The 16201-nt window shown below is 33.9% G+C and overlaps 2 protein-coding genes across 2 annotated transcripts; one reads left to right on the forward strand and one right to left on the reverse strand.

The window, feature by feature from the left end:
- The first annotated feature begins 1987 nt into the window (after positions 1-1987).
- On the forward strand, positions 1988-9260 carry LOC120091764 (dual specificity protein phosphatase 12-like). The gene is made up of 7 exons (XM_039049885.1): positions 1988-2145; positions 2612-3099; positions 6051-6103; positions 6211-6275; positions 6386-6464; positions 7974-8279; positions 8593-9260. The coding sequence occupies exons 2-7, from the start codon at positions 2660-2662 to the stop codon at positions 8745-8747; spliced, it is 1098 nt and encodes a 365-aa protein (XP_038905813.1). The 5' UTR covers positions 1988-2145; positions 2612-2659; the 3' UTR covers positions 8748-9260.
- A 1294-nt stretch (positions 9261-10554) lies between these two features.
- LOC120090163 (protein GAST1) lies at positions 10555-12309 on the reverse strand. Its single transcript, XM_039047686.1, has 4 exons — positions 12124-12309; positions 11964-12026; positions 11820-11853; positions 10555-10915 (listed from the first exon to the last, which is right to left on the reverse strand). The coding sequence occupies exons 1-4, from the start codon at positions 12289-12291 to the stop codon at positions 10734-10736; spliced, it is 447 nt and encodes a 148-aa protein (XP_038903614.1). The 5' UTR covers positions 12292-12309; the 3' UTR covers positions 10555-10733.
- Between the last annotated feature and the right edge of the window lie 3892 nt (positions 12310-16201).

Raw genomic sequence — 16201 nt, forward strand, 5'->3', positions numbered from 1 at the left:
AAATAGATAAAAGAAACAAGTGTTAGGTCGCAAAATAGGGGAGGGAGAAGAAATGGGAGAGGGAAATAATGAGATGTAGATAATCGATTAGAGTATTTTTAGCTTTTTTCCTTTTTTTTTTTAAAAAAAATGTACAACTTTATGAAAGTTTCTGCAATAAAGATTAATGATTCGTGTTTATATATTAACCGTAAAAACATTTTTAATCTCCTCTTTAAATTTAAGAATATTTTTGAAACAAAATATTAATAATTTTCATCTCAACCCTAGGATAAGAATATTTCTAAATTCTTTTGAAAGGTTTAAGAATATTTTTAAAACATGTTGAAAATTGAAAGAATATTATTCTCACGGATTGTAAAGTTTGGCATTTTTTTTTTTATAATTTAGAAAAAAGGGGTAAATTAAATTCAAATATTTTTATATGTTATGAAAAGAAGGGGAATATTTGTTGCGAATAGGCAATGGCTTCCAAAGGCGACGGTGACCTCCTTAACTGAAAGGAAAGAAAAGGGTGGGTCCCGCAATCTGTCGAATAAATCCACTACGGCCATTTTGTGCCACGTGGAAAGTGAAGTCCGATAGTTAAAGCAACGCACGTGCTAACTCTTTCCAGCTCGGCTTACACGTGCGGGCACTTTTACCTATAAATAGATTAAAAACAAAAATATCAATTTCTAGAAATAAAACAAAAACAAAAACATCATTTTAGTTCTGGATTTCTTTAGTACAATTTTCATTTGGTTCAATATTTTTTCCTTAAATTCTGACTCTCATTTTAATTATCCACATATTCTAAAATATAGTAACTCTACCGTTGAGGTTTAAATTTTATTTCAATTTAATCATTAATTTCAAAATTTACATTTTTTAATTTTGATTTTTAACTAAATACTCAATTTGGTTAGTTTTGACATTGATGTTTATTGATTAATTTAAAATAATTATTAATTAGAAATTTAAAATTAATGATGAAAAAGTAGTGTAAATTAAATATGACATAATTATTTTAACTCTTATAAATTAATTATTATATATTAACCTTAGAAAATCAATTGAAACCTAACTCAAACTTCAAAAATAAATTTGTGTCATTCTGAAATTTAGGGTTAAATTAAAATTAAACTCAAAATTTAGAAACTAAAAGTATAGCATTATAAAACTTAGAGGCCATATAAAAATTAGACCTAAAACTTAAGGATTAAAAAGTATTTTTCCGTAGATTAAATTATAAATGTAGTCTTAAATTTTGAAATTTATGTCTATTTGGTTAGTAAATTTTAGAAGTGTCTGATAAGTTTTAAGACTTTCACTTTTATATCTATACATGAACTTCGAATTTTATATTTAATAGATATAAACTTGAGATTTGTTAGAACCAATTAACCTATTAAATATAGAATTAAACTTTACCTCTAATAAAACTAAGTTTTAAATTCTTTTATGCAATAAATTAATGAGTTTTAAAAATTTTGAACTTGTAGAAGATAATTGTACAATTAAATCAAATTTGGGTCCAAAATAAAATTTATCAAACTTTTTAAAACTTAAGTTTTTTTTTTTTTCCATTTACTTGTATCATCATCAACAAAAATTATTGAAACAACTATATTCGGCATGCGTACTCGCTCTCGACTCTTGTTATTCTCGTTTCTTGCTCTCGTTATTATAGAAAGATAAAAATGAGAGTGAAAACAGAGACAACAAAAGTATAAAAAATACACTTTAATAAAATTATGTCAGATTTTATTTGAATTTTCTAAAATAATTCACTGTAGGAAAAAAAAGGAAAAAATATATTTTTAATCTCTAAATTTTAAGAAATGTGCGTATTTGTTCTCTAAAATTTCAGAGGGATCATTTTAATCCCAAAATTTAATAAATAAGTGAAAAAAAAAGTCTCAATTAGAGTACTTAGACATTTTTTTAATATTATCTTTAATAATAATATATCATTTTGAAAATTAAAAAAAAGAAATGTTTTTCTCTCACCTCTCTCTTCCCTGGTCCTTCTTCCCTCTTCATCTCCAATGTATATATACCGTCGTTGTAGCTCAAGAGACAACAGAAGAAAGCCGATTAGCAGCAACAACGGATTGAGTCAAAGACAGCATAACGCTAGGCTTTACGTCGTCCAAATTTCAGGTGATCCTTCTCTCCTTCTAAATTAATCAAGTTTTCTTCTTTCAATGTTTGATTCAAATATGTAACGGATTTTTACTTTTGAATTCCACGATTCCTGTGAAAACCTACTCTTCTTTGTGAAATTTATTCAACTAACATGCTTGATGCATCAAATTCCCATTTGAATCACGATTCATCGAGCTGCTTAATGTTAAATTTCAGTTTGGCCGAAGCCTATGAGCTCACTGATATAATAATGTCCTCTCCTCTCTCTCACGACTTTATACAACCATACAGAGGAACAATGTCGAATAAGTTCTTTTATGCTATGGTTTACCTGTTAAAATATTGTATACCGAACCCATTTTGGTGTTTATTGTTAATTTTGAATTGGAATTGAAGTGGTCTGGAGGTAGTATCATGCATATAGTTAAAGCTTAATTGAAGGCAAGGAGTGAAACTAATGGGGTTTCACTTGTGTTTGCAGAAACATTGTTTATTAGGCGTTTGTGACATCTGTTATTGATTTATTGTCATGCCTGACCTTGTGCGTGAGAGGCTCTTCATTGGAAATATTGGTGATGCAGCAGAAGTTCTACAAAATGGTGGCTCAGAGATCACACATATGCTATCGGTTCTTAGTTCTGCGTCGATTTCATTTTTTTCTGAATGGCGCAGTGGATTGACAATCCCCACCAAAGAAATTAAGAAGGTATATGTAGGTGGGACGGGCTGTGATTCACCTTCTGAGAGTGACTATGTTGATGGGTCGAAGAGTTCTTTATCACCTGAGAAGCTCTTGTACTCGTTGGAATATGCTGGAAAGGATTTGAAGGTGGTGAGGATGGCAGTGCCACTGAGAGATATGGAAAATGAGGATCTGTTGGATTATTTGAACGTGTGCTACGATTTCATTGAGCGGGGTAGAAATGAGGGATCTGTTCTGGTGCATTGCTTTGCTGGAGTATCTAGAAGGTATGCCCAACTATCATGTTGTTTTGCTTTGGATATGTGATATGCTATTTCTGCTAGGTTATTGTGAGGGTACTGTGATTTTTCCATCGTTAATTATGAATAAACTCTGTTACTATTAGTTATTTTGTTCTACTGGATATGGATGTTATGATGGCTTCCATCATAAGGAGGTACTACAATCATATAAATAAAGTTTGTGCAGAACAAGTAAATTATCTCAAATTTTGTACACGAATTGTTAGAAAACTAGCTGAATGTGAGATATGGAACATTCTAAGATATCTGGCGCAGTTGCCTCCCACAATTTTGAGAACGAAAATTGATAAAACTACAAAATAGAAAGATATACAGCGGCTTTGGTCAAATATCATGAAGGGAAAAGATCTGTTTTCAGCTTTCTGGAGTTTGCCTTGGGGAACGGTAGAAGAATTAAAATGTGGGAACACAATTGGTGTGAGGACTGGGATGGAATCCTTGGCTATCAAATACCCAAATATTTATTCAATTACCTTGAAGAATGGGGCCTCCATTGCTGCTGATTGTTGGGACCGTGAGCAGCAAACTTGGGACTTGGGGATTAGAAGACATCTCTTTGATAGAGAATTAGAGAGTTTGGTTAATTTGATTGAGTTCCTAATTGGTTGGGTTGTGAGCAATGATCAAGATAGAATGAGATGAAAGATTGACTCATTTGGCTTGTATATTGCTAAATCCACCTTTTTGATGCTAACCAATAGGGAAACGACATTGTCCTACCCTTTGGTGAACGGAAATTCAAGATCCCAAAAAAAGTCAGTTTTTATTTGGTTGTTGGATTATAGGAATTTGAACACCCACATGAACTCCAAAGGAAACTTGGAAATTGGGTGAGGCCTCCTTCTGTGTGCTGTTTGTGTTTACATGAGGAAGAGAATCTTGATCACATATTTCTCCACTGCCATTTTGCGGCTAATGGGTGGAATATGTTATTTAAGGAGTTTGGGATTGCTTTTTTCCCTCCAAAGAAAATTGATGATTGGCTTTTGGAGGTGCTTGACAGTAGCTTCGTTGGTGGTAGGGGAAGAGTCCTTTGCTGTTGTGCAACACACTCTCTTCTTTGGGGCCTTTGAAAGGAAGGAACAACCAAGTGTTTAAAGATAAGCTTTCGGTGCAATACAATGTCTTTTGGTGGTGTATAAATCATACAAAATTCTTTTGTAACTTTTTTTTTAAACAGGTGGCAGACTTTTCTTTGATAGTTTTGACGGGGAGGTGCAACCTCTACCCCATGCCTTAGGCTGTACTTATTTCTCCTTTTGAATATGAGTTTCTGTTTCTTATTTTTTAAAAAAAAAGAATAGAGGAAAGAGGAACTGAGTGAGACACGCAAACATTGGATAAAAGATTGTGGGACAGATGATACTCTCAAAATGTTTTCACCCTATTGTTATTATCTTTCCATCTAGTAAAATTTTGTGGTTCATATCGAAAAGACATGAGGAGATATCCCAAAATTATGCTGGAGGTCACTAAAGGAATTCTCTTCAATTGGCCATGATGAAGAGAGACTAATCAACAAAAACTGTTTTCAAGGAAGTTGTAAGCATTCCCCTAATGTTTCATTAAAATATAAGGAGAAAAAAACAACACAAAACCGAGGAAACACAGAGAAATCCTCAAGTTCAATAGATCAATCCAAAGTTCAAGATAACAGAAAATAGCCAACTACCTAGCTTATTTTGAGAGGGCTGGTAACCTCTTCTACCAACTTAACTACCTTAAATTCCTAATAAGACTACTGCCCTCTCGTGTAGACATGTAACATATTCCCACCGCTGACCATCAGTGCCTTTACTACCCTTGCTTGCATATGTCTTCAATATAGGGGCCTCACAGGAGTTGGGTTTCACGCTTGCTTGTTAGAGGGTTATTACCGCTGTGTTGACTCTCTTGAGTTTCACCAGTAATTATGGCGTCTTTCATCTCATTAATCTCTCTTTCTGTTTCTCCTACCCTCTCTTCAAGTTTTTTTCTAGCCATGTTTCCTAACCTCTTCAAGATTGGATGTGCTCTAATACCACTTTGTAAGCATTTCTAGGAACAAGTCAACATATGTTCTTTTAAGAATATACTTACTGTTCGATTGAATTATAAGGAGAAAACAACACAAAACGGAGGATATCATGGAGCAATCTCCAAGTTCAGTTCGTCAACATGAACTTCAAGATAACAGAAAATAGCCCAAAGCCAGCTTATTTTGAGAGAGCTGATAACCTCTCTTGCCCATATCACTACCCACACCCTCAAAAACACATTCTTTCCCTACTGATACTACTGCCTACCCGTACAGACACTTCCCACTACTATTCATCAGTAGGTGAATTTCCTTTACTACCCTTTTTTGCACGTGTCTTCAATATAGAGGGCCTTTTAGAAGTCTGTACGAAGTAGCATGAAGAAATTCTTAATTCCATCTTTTGAAAAAATGTGCCTATTCTTCTCCAACCACAAACTGTAGAGAATGACTCTAAAGACATTGAACTATAGAGAACTAAATTTTAAAGGAGAAATGCTTAGAACTTGATACAATAGTTCATCATCTCCAAGGAAGCGCTAAAGATTTTTGAATGTGTTGAATTTCGTCAACCAACATGCCTGAGATTTGAGAATATTGGCAAAGGACAAAAGCATCCTGTGGTCTTTTCTTGATTATCTTTAATGACCTGGTACTCTGATACTAGAGTTTTCTTTACTAAAATGTAAAGGCTTCTAGGAACGAATCAACTTATGCTTTTGAAGCAGACAAGATTCTCCCCATTCAAGAGCAGCATACCAAATTCTTTGAAGTTAAAATCTAGGAATGATTAATGTACTTCATGCTCTAGCATAGATTAATCCAGCCCTATTTGATGATTTTTCAATTTTCTTATTATCAAGTATTTATATAATTTATTTTCATTTATTCGTTGCAGTGCTGCCATCATCACAGCATATCTTATGAGAAAGGAACAGCTATCTCTAGAAGGTGTGACTAAGCATCATTTGCTTGAACTACTATGAACCAGTGTATAAGTAGTTGCTTATGGTCCCAACCAATTGCTAGTTTTCTTTCTTGACTATCCGTTAATGCAGATGCCCTTGGTTCCTTACGACAAAGCAGTGAATTTGTCAGCCCCAATGATGGATTTATGGAGCAGGTGCTCTTGGAAATATTGTTAATTCATAAGATACTGAAAGGTCTTGTGCAAAATCATGGCAGTAGTTAAGCCATTCTAATTTGCTAATTACTAATCTATATCCTTTCCAGTTAAAACTGTTCGAGGAAATGGGTTTCAAGGTTGATTATGCCAGCCCTATATACAAGCGTTTTCGCCTGAAAGTATTGGGTATGTAGTGCTTGTTTTACTGCCCCCTGCTGAATTGTTTCAATCTAGTTCATTTGTTTGAATGCATACTGCTGTTATACAATTCATTTATTTTCCTTAAAAATCTTGGTTTTACACATTCTTTGTTTGATCTATTTTCTCTCTTCCCCTCCAGATTTAACATTCAATTTTATATTTTTTATTTATCTTGTAACGGACTTGGATAGAATCCTAGAATTTCTTGATGTTTGTATGTTGTAGGATTCTATAGTTCGTCCGTGATTAGTCCAGGGATATATATACACACACAGACACATTTATTTGGTTCGGATGTTATTTTAGATTCTGAGTTTTAGTTGTCTTGAGTCCAGCAACATATGACCGAGTCTATGAATTTAGGCCATAGAAAGAGCAATACCATTGCCGCTGGTGTTGCCACTCACAGATCTCAATATACCACAACCGCTATGGATCACAACAGCAAGGGACACCTGTTTTGGCGAAGATAGGGAGCCATGGATCACAGATTTTTGCCTGCGAAAAAATTGCATATTCAATGTCATATTCAATGTCTAACATTCATTTACAAATCACAAGAACTGTAAATAAAAATGAAATGATCCTTTACATGTCAAAGGACTTGCAAATAATTATGCATCGTCATCAACAGAGGAGTGTTGAGCCATCATAGTATTTAATCCTGGACCTGGCCAGGCCAGGTCAATGTCTCTCCTGATCCCGGAAGATTATATTATTCCTCTCCATCCAAATACTCCAAAAAACCGTGAAGATGCCAGCCCCTATCACGGAAAGGCGGGTGTTCAAGAATCTTCTCTACTATAGAGCTATAACCTTAGCTCCTAGTCGAACAAACATTGAAAAGCTGAAAGGAGTCTTAGATAGATTGAGCAAACTCAGACTCTCCAAATCGCTCATACGTCCCAATGTGGTCCCACCACAAATGAGGAATGTCTCAAATGTGATCTGGAGTGTTCACCCTTCTAAGCAAAATCTGTCACAAACAAACTTGACCTTCTTTGACAATTTCACCTTCCACAACAATGAAAAAGAACGGCGCTCATTTGACAGATTCACACAGGACACTGCAAAAAGAACCATAAGAAAAGGCTTCGGAAGGATGAGAACTTTAGAAATGAACATCCTTACCCATAGGCTTAACAAAGTAACATTTTAGTAGAAACTATAGGGATCAACGGAGGTGATGGCTCATCACTCCCTGAGGCATCCCATATCAGGGAGTGATGAGCCATCACCTCCATTGATCCTTGTAGTTTCTACTAAAATGTTACTTTGTTAATGATTTTTCCAATTAATATGAATAGGAATGTATGTTTGAGCGCACTTGTGTTAGGCTTTTGCTTTGAGAGGCTGACCTCCTTTTGTCTCATGCTTCTGGACCTCTAGTGGGTGATATTTTTCTTCCTCTTTCTGAATTTATTTTGATGACGTTTTATAGGTGCATTTCCTTGTTGCTTATTCCTTTGCATTATTGCCTTTCCATACTTTCAGGTGAGTCCTATAACCGTGGGGAAAAAATCAACATTTCTAAACTTGGAGCAGATCCAGGATTGTCCCGTGAAGTTGTTTCCGAGGTACAGTCATCCCAACAGGTAGATCGTTCCATTGCATGTGCATACCGCTGCAAGAAATGTCGAAGACTGGTTGCCTTGATGGAAAATGTGGTGGATCACATTCCTGGGGAAGGTGAGACGTCCTTTGACTGGTATAAGAGAAAAAGTGGAAACCCTTTTCACAAGTCAGAGGAACCTGAGTGTTCATCCATTTTTGTCGAGCCCCTTCGGTGGATGACAGGAGGTAAACCTTTTCTTTTGCAATCTCTTCCTTATCTTGTAATATCTGATAATTCAGACGTGCTCATTGAAAAGCTGGATCAAATTAACAGCCTTGTTGAAGCACACAATAGATTACTTGGACTGTTAGTTTGTTGAACCTTCAACATAGAATTTTAACGAAATCATCATCTGATATTTGTTTTTGGATAGACTGGTTTGTCGTGTTAAAAAAAAGGCTGTTAAGATCTAGGAAACACTCCACATGATGGTAGAGCCAATTTTCTAGGACCTCCAAGTATGAAAAACCCAATGCTGAATAAACTTCTATTATCCAGTTGAAGAAGGTGCATTGGAAGGAAAACTATCTTGTGCTCATTGCGAAGCTCGTCTTGGTTACTTTAATTGGTCAGGCATCCAATGTAGTTGTGGAAGTTGGATCACCCCAGCATTTCAACTTCATAAAAGCCGAGTCGACATCTCAACTGTCTAGTACTTTCTCGGGACAGAGGTTTCGTAATGCCAAACAAGGATGACTATAATCTCTCTGTTCTCATATGCGTAATGCAGATAGTAGATTGATACTATATGCCTCCTGCCATTAGGGAAAGAAACTACATACGGGTTTTGGCAATTCTGCTTCATGTATATTCTCTGCCACTCGCAATGAGATGGAAGATCAAATGGGGGAGATATCTTGTTCACTTTATTATGCCTCTCATGTGATTCCAAGTTTCTATGTCACTAGTTTGAGTTGATATTATTTTATGTATGAGTTTCAAACACATCCAGAGAAAGGGTTCAAATGTGCGTGTTGTCGACTTCTTGAGTAACATTTTTTTTCTTTTCTGTTTGTCATTTTAAACATATAGCATTCGATTGCCATCCAGGTTTTGTGATCTTATTCAGAAATGTTAGATTGTTGCGAGTTATTAATTTGCAGGCCCTGTAAGCATAACTTTCAGCCCTGAAGCTGGGCAATAATGTGTTCTTATTTATTTATTTATGATTGCTTCTTCACTTCAAACTAAACATGTAGAATGAGTATATTTTGTGGAACCATTCAATATTTTCATTTAAAGTCGCAAAGGTCTTATCTAGGAAGACTTGATTGAAGCATCAATTTTATGCTTCACTAACTTTTTACATTATTAGCTCCAAAAGTTTACGACTCCACTCTTTTTTTAGTTTATGAAATTGAAAGATAAGCATCAAGGTTATTGGAGATTTTGTGATGAGGAGTATTATAGGATAATTTGTATATTTTAGTTAATATTTAGTTTACTTGTTAATTTAGATTAATGTGTGTTTTAATTAGTATTTTAGAATTAATTAGTTAATTATCTGATTTCCTTGTAAGACTATAAATAGTCACTTTAAAGTTGTAAATGAGAGCTTTTGATCATCATTTGAATTAAAATATTGTTCTTTTGCACAGAGTTCTCTCAACCTAGGGGATGAACTTCTCTTGTTTGGCCATAGATTTGATCCAATACCTTCACCCCTTTTAGAAAAAAGGAACAACTCGTCCTCAAGTTCAAGGAAGCTTCTTTCTCTCGACTAATTGAGTGGAGTAGACCGACTGAAATCCTTTTAGCCAAATCGTTTGTGATGCATGCTTAGGTTTTAGTCGACACATGCTTAGATTTTCATGCATTAAGTTAGATTTTCCTACTGATTAATCGTCTTGACAATTTGCTTTTTTAAACAAGCAGGTCAAGTGCTTGCATGTTGGGATATTACTCTTGTTTTTCTATGATCACTTAAGCAATTGGTCATTTGAACGTTCAACACCCCATTTAATCTCCCCGACATTTGAAATCTATGCTTTCATTATTTTCATTTAATTCCCTTAAATTCCTTACAATAAAAACCCGTTCTTGTTACTGTGGGATTTGATGGATGATTTAGAGAGAGTAGTTTGATTTTGTGTAATCAACCCGTCCTACTTTTACTACAATTAGTTTTAGCTTGTCTCAATATAATTTGATCAAGGACTAGACAAGGACCCTTCGATCATTAAACCATTTATTCAATGTACCTCTAAGAAGTCACCTTCCACAAAAATCAAAACCATCTTTTCTTGTTTTGATAGTACATGTACATGCACTAAAATAACCTTAATTAATTTTCCTAGTGTCATTTATAATTAGCCAGTTATTTTTAATTAATCACTTGAAAATTAACTCAAAGTCTTAAAAGTGAACATTAGGTAATAAAAACTTAAAACTTTAGTATATATAAAATGAAGGGTAAATATGTAATTTTGTCAAACACTAAGGAGGAAATGAGAGAAGTAAATTGAAAAGTAATAATGGTTTGTTCTTTGTTGGCATAATTAAGAGAGAGGGTCAATGTGAACGTAGCTCAATTGACATAGTGCTCGTACTATCGATCTCGAGGTTAGAGGTTCGATTTCTCCACTACATTTTAATTACAATATCTTTGAAAAAAAAAAAATAGGGGGGGGTGTAAAATTCTAAGGGCATTTGGGGCCTCCTCTTTTAGTCTTCCATTCATTGTAGCAAGGACAAGTTTGCTTGTTGCCATAAGTCCCATAAGGCACACATAAGCATTTGGCACAGCACTTTTGACAAAAGAACATGCATGGCTTCTTGAATGCTGTCTTTAAGCATCTTTCTGTGCATCGAGGTCCACATTCTGCAACCTCCCTCAACTCAGTTCAAACTAATTAATCATAAACACCATTTAATAATCATTTAGTTTTTTAATATCAAATCCGTTTTTTCTTAACTATTTACTGTGGTTTATGTATTTTTTAAGTAAAAAAAAGGGTGAATTCTTAACTCAATTCCAAAAACAAAAAATGGGTTTGTAAAAACTATCTTTTTTGAGTTCTGCAAACAAGTTAAAACTTTAATCCCAGTTTAATAATCATTATTTGATCTTCATTTCGGCCTTCTCCCTATCCCTTCTAGATTTTTTTGTTTTGTATTTGCTTCTTTTGTGATCTTTCGAGATTTCCTCTGTACTAGATTGATTATTAATGAAATTTGGGGCAAAGATATGATAAAGGCATGTGTTATAAATATGTCAATCTAGTTGAGATATTCTAGTACACCTACTAATCCACAACTCCTATAATATCTTTCTCTAAAAAAAACACCCCTTCCACCTCTAAATTTTTTTTAATTTTATTATCTACTTTAATTTTTACTAGTATTTTTAAAAACCCAAGTCAAGTTTTGAAAACTAAAAAAAGTAGTTTTCAAAAATTTAAAATTTGGCAAAGTATTAAACTCTTTTACTTAAAAAAGATATAAACAAGAGGTTCGATTCCTTCAACCAATATATTGTAAAAAAAAAAAAATAAAATAAAAAGAAAAGAAAGAAAGAAACAAAAATACAAATCATTGTAAGAACTTAGAAGGAAAGTGACTTAATATTTAAAAATAAAAAATCAAATAGTTATCCAACAAAGCATTAGAGGTGGAAAGAAGGTTTATAAGCTTAGTTTTTTTAAAAAAACTAAATAATTAACCATCAAGATAGAATCAATTTACCATGAAAACATGAAAAAAAAATTCCTTTGATTGGTTTTTACCTTGAGGTTGAAGGCTGCCTTCAGTGACTCCATGCTGAAATTTTAAAAAGGGTAAAAAAAAAAAGAAAAGAAAAATTGCATACCTTAGTTTCCAAATTAAAAAAAATAAAGAAAATGACAGTAAACTGATGGCTTAAGCATTACCATGGGACTGGAAGAATAATTCCCACTGCTTTGGGGCTGTGGTGTTGGAGCCTCACTGATAGCCTAAAAACACCAACCAAAACCATTCATTTACATAAAAAATTTAGCTACAAGCCCAAAAAAACTTGGTAGTAAGAAACGTGGGTTTGGAGAAAATTACATGATTGTGTACTAAGAGAACACAATTGAGCAACATTACTAGAAACAACATCACCATTACTTGCTTCCTTGCCATTGCAAAACTACAATATAATATAGCTGCACAAGAGATAAGAGAAAAGAGAGTGAGAGAGAGAGATTGTATTGATGATTCATTGAGAGTGTTCATTATATGTGTATATATAGATATAGATATATGCACACATTGGATGGGAGAAAGGAAGGCCATAAAATATTGTGCGGTTCATAATTTTCAAAGGATCATCGTTTGTGTTATGCTTGTGAGTTGGAATGTGTACAAAATAAATTGTGTCATCTCTCTCTTTTTTTTAATTTTTTTTTAGAATAATCATGGTGGGGATGAGAAATCGAATGTCTGACTTCTTACATTTAGATGAGTGCAGCTCTGGATGCATCAAAGTATTTTTTTGTAGTCTTGTAGTATAAAAAATTTGTTAATAATTATAATGTGTTATTTGCAAACCCTATGGAATCTAGTTTTGGTTTTTGGTTTTTTATACTTGAGATATACAAAATATAAATGATTATCAAACGAGATCGGATTAAGAGGTGGGATTTCGTGTGAAAATGATGGGAGAGAATGACCCCACATTACTAATGCATGTGAACTCACATGTTTGTTTTTGGTGTTTTTAGTTCCCAACCCTAAGAAAAAAAAAAAGAGAAGAAAAATGATCCAAAGAGAAAGGGACAGAGAAAGGTGATATGCATGGGGGTTAAGGATTTGTTTTGAAATCTGCCCTTTCCAACAAAACTTAGGCAAAATAAGAGAATAGAGTTAAGAGAGGGAGTTTTTATTTATATTAATTGAGAGGGCATTTTGATGGATCTCGTGATCAGTTTTTGTCTCTTCCTTCAATCTATTTATCTTCTATGTTTTGGCAATATTTCCCAAAGCAAATAGCCGCACACCTCAACCACTCAAAACCCTACACAATGTCACTTCATATAACCCTTTACAAAATTATTTTTTATATTTAGGGGCGTTTGTGGCTTCAATTCCCAAACTTTCTCATATCAATTGTTGAATGAAAAAGGTTATCGAAGCTTCATGCATAAAGACATCAAATATAGGGGAGCCTAAATCTAACAACTCTGTTGAAGGAGAAGTGTCGAGTTTAGAGGGAACCTAAATAGTTCATTAGAAGAAAGCTATTAGTCTATCAAGATAGCTTGTCTATCAAATAAGTATTTCCTTGTTATCACTTACCTATTCTAATGAAACCTTTTCATTTATGCACAAGTGCCTCTCAGACGTAGGTGTGGTCACATCGAATTGGGTTACCAACTCTTTATGTCCATTGTCTCTAATCTCTCTTTTTCCTTAATCTTGTTTTTAGACATGCTTATGACTTTATGTTCGACTTGTGAGTAGAGGCTATTGCATCACTCTTTTTTATACAATATATAGTAAAATGTGTTGAACCTAATGGTGGCTGAAGGGTTAATAATGAATGAATGTTGTCTCTCTGATGAATCATATGTACTACGAAAAAAAAGATGTCTATTGCAATAGTTTTTTTTTTGCAACTGTTTGGTAAATATTACCAGGATTTATGAAACTACAACAGTTTCTTTCTAGCAACACATTACCAAATTATTGCTATTTCTACTTATTGTGACAATTTGTTTACAACATTTTTTAAATTGATATATATATTCAATTACATTTGGTCACGAACGACATATGTACAAACTATAACAAATATGTCTCTTGCAACACTTAAGTTGCAACATTTATGGTAAGTCTTGCAATAATAGAATTGATTACAATAGTTACTTCGAAGTGTTGATTCATTGCTTCCAAGATAGCTTAGTCGGTTCGACCTCACGCTGGTATATACACTTGGATGGTTCACAAGTGCATAAGTGGAAGGATCTCATTGATTCATTCCTAAAGCAATACAAATATAAGATTGATATGGCACTAGACCGTTTAGACCTCCAAAAATGGAGAAGAGTGTTGAAATATTTAAAGAGTATGCGCAACGATGGAGAGGCACAAGTATAACCCCCCTTTGACCAATAGAGAATTGACAGCTATGTTCATAAATACCCTTCGAACCTCGTACTATGACAGGATGATTGGGAGTCCCTCGACCAACTTCGACATCATAACAATTGGAGAAAATATCGGGTTTGGGGTGAAAACGGATGAATTACTGATTTTGCTTCAGAATAAAAAAAAATGACGACCCCAAAAAAGAAAAAAGGAGAGGTGCATGAGTTGAGCTCGACCTAAAGAACAACAACACATAAATCCTCACCAATTGCTGGATAAGCAAATTATTCTTCTAGCCATGGGAATGGAGGATAGAATCAGTTTGTTCAATCAAATTAGAGAAATACAAAGAATAATTGGAAGCAAACTTGCTTTGATCCTATACTCATATCATATACTGAACTCTTGCCACAATTATTAAAGATGAAGGAACTCGTATGAGAAGAACCTTGAGCGAAAATGGATCGACCAAATTCCATTAATTATCGAATATAAAGTTTACAGTAAACATACAACAGATATGCATTTAAAATCAAATTACATAATGCTTTTACAAGAAAAGGGTTCAAGATACAATACCTTTGAAGAACCTTTTTCTTCACGAATTCTCCTTCGAACAGAATCAACAACTTCTTGAAGACCTTTTTCAAGATTTTCTCGAACCAAAATCCGGGCACAACCACAAAGGAGTCCTTGGTATTCTCGGGGTGAAAACCCAAGAGTGGTGGACTCTGACTATTTTGGTTTGAGGGAAAGTTTTGGGTGGAGGAGGTGGATTGAGAAAACTCTCAAGAACACAAAACATAAAATGCTTCTGTAAGTTTCTCAATCGTCCAACAACATCAACCTACGTAAAGTGGAAGGGAAAGAAAAACTATTTTTCTTTTTAATCCTCTTGCCATAAAAAACATAACCACCCACTAAAATAGGTGGAGAGAAAAGATGGGGAAAAGAGTTATAACTCCCTTCTTTATTATTAAAATAATAATAATATATTATAAATAAATATGATAACTAACTTATCATATTATATTTATATTAAATTATATATTATATCAAATATAACATATAACCTATAGTTTTAATATTGTATCACACACAATATAAATTGTAGTTTTTTTTTATGGCATTTAATATAAATCTCATTTATATTAAATTTAACAACTATGAATCATATTCATAGAAAATATATTCAAATATTTATTTCCTCCCATTAAGCTATAATGTATCAAATACATTATGACAATTATATCATATACAATCGAAACAATTTAATTATATCATATATAATTAAATCTCTCTATTAATTTGAACAATTCAAATTAACCAAAAAACTGCTTTTCAACTAAATTCTTTTGAACTACCAAAGGGACCTCATGAACCTGTAGCTTGAAACTCCAAAGGTACATGAATAATTAATTAAACTCTTTAATTACATTATTCACCACTCGTTAATTGTCGGATACTCCATTAAAGACCGACAGCTGCACTCTTCGCACAACAAATATATTTTCGTGTCCATTGGATATAACCAATCAATAGTATGATGACCTTTCACAAATTGTTCGTAGTACAGTTGGGCCAAATTACCGTTTTGCCCCTATAGTTACATCTAACTCCTTAAGTACCATTAATCCTTCTAATGAACAATAGATCATAGTCCCAATATGACTAAACCCCTATCGGGCCAGAAAAGGGTGTGGTGCCACATTGTTCAAGACCTAGAATCAACCCTTAAGGGAGCAATTTATCTACTTACCTTTGCTTCAGAGAAGGAGTGAATTCCATCTTGTGTAGCTATGTTCTCAACTCCCCAATCAGACGAATCCCCAAAATGGAAGGCTTGTTAAGTCGGAGATTTGACCACTCACACCCATACAAATTAAAGGGCCGCCCTCATAGGCAGGAGTTCACAACTCACTCAGGATTCATGTCATGTTACCTATGGTCATCTTGGTGAAATGTAAGTCTCTATTATGAATGGTGTTATATAATGAGACCAAACATTTCGTGGTCTGGTCTTAAACAATCTCCTTTATATAGAATATCCTCGCTC

The sequence above is a fragment of the Benincasa hispida genome, chromosome 11 (genome assembly GCF_009727055.1).
Source record: "Benincasa hispida cultivar B227 chromosome 11, ASM972705v1, whole genome shotgun sequence".
In the NCBI taxonomy this organism is placed as follows: domain Eukaryota; kingdom Viridiplantae; phylum Streptophyta; class Magnoliopsida; order Cucurbitales; family Cucurbitaceae; genus Benincasa; species Benincasa hispida.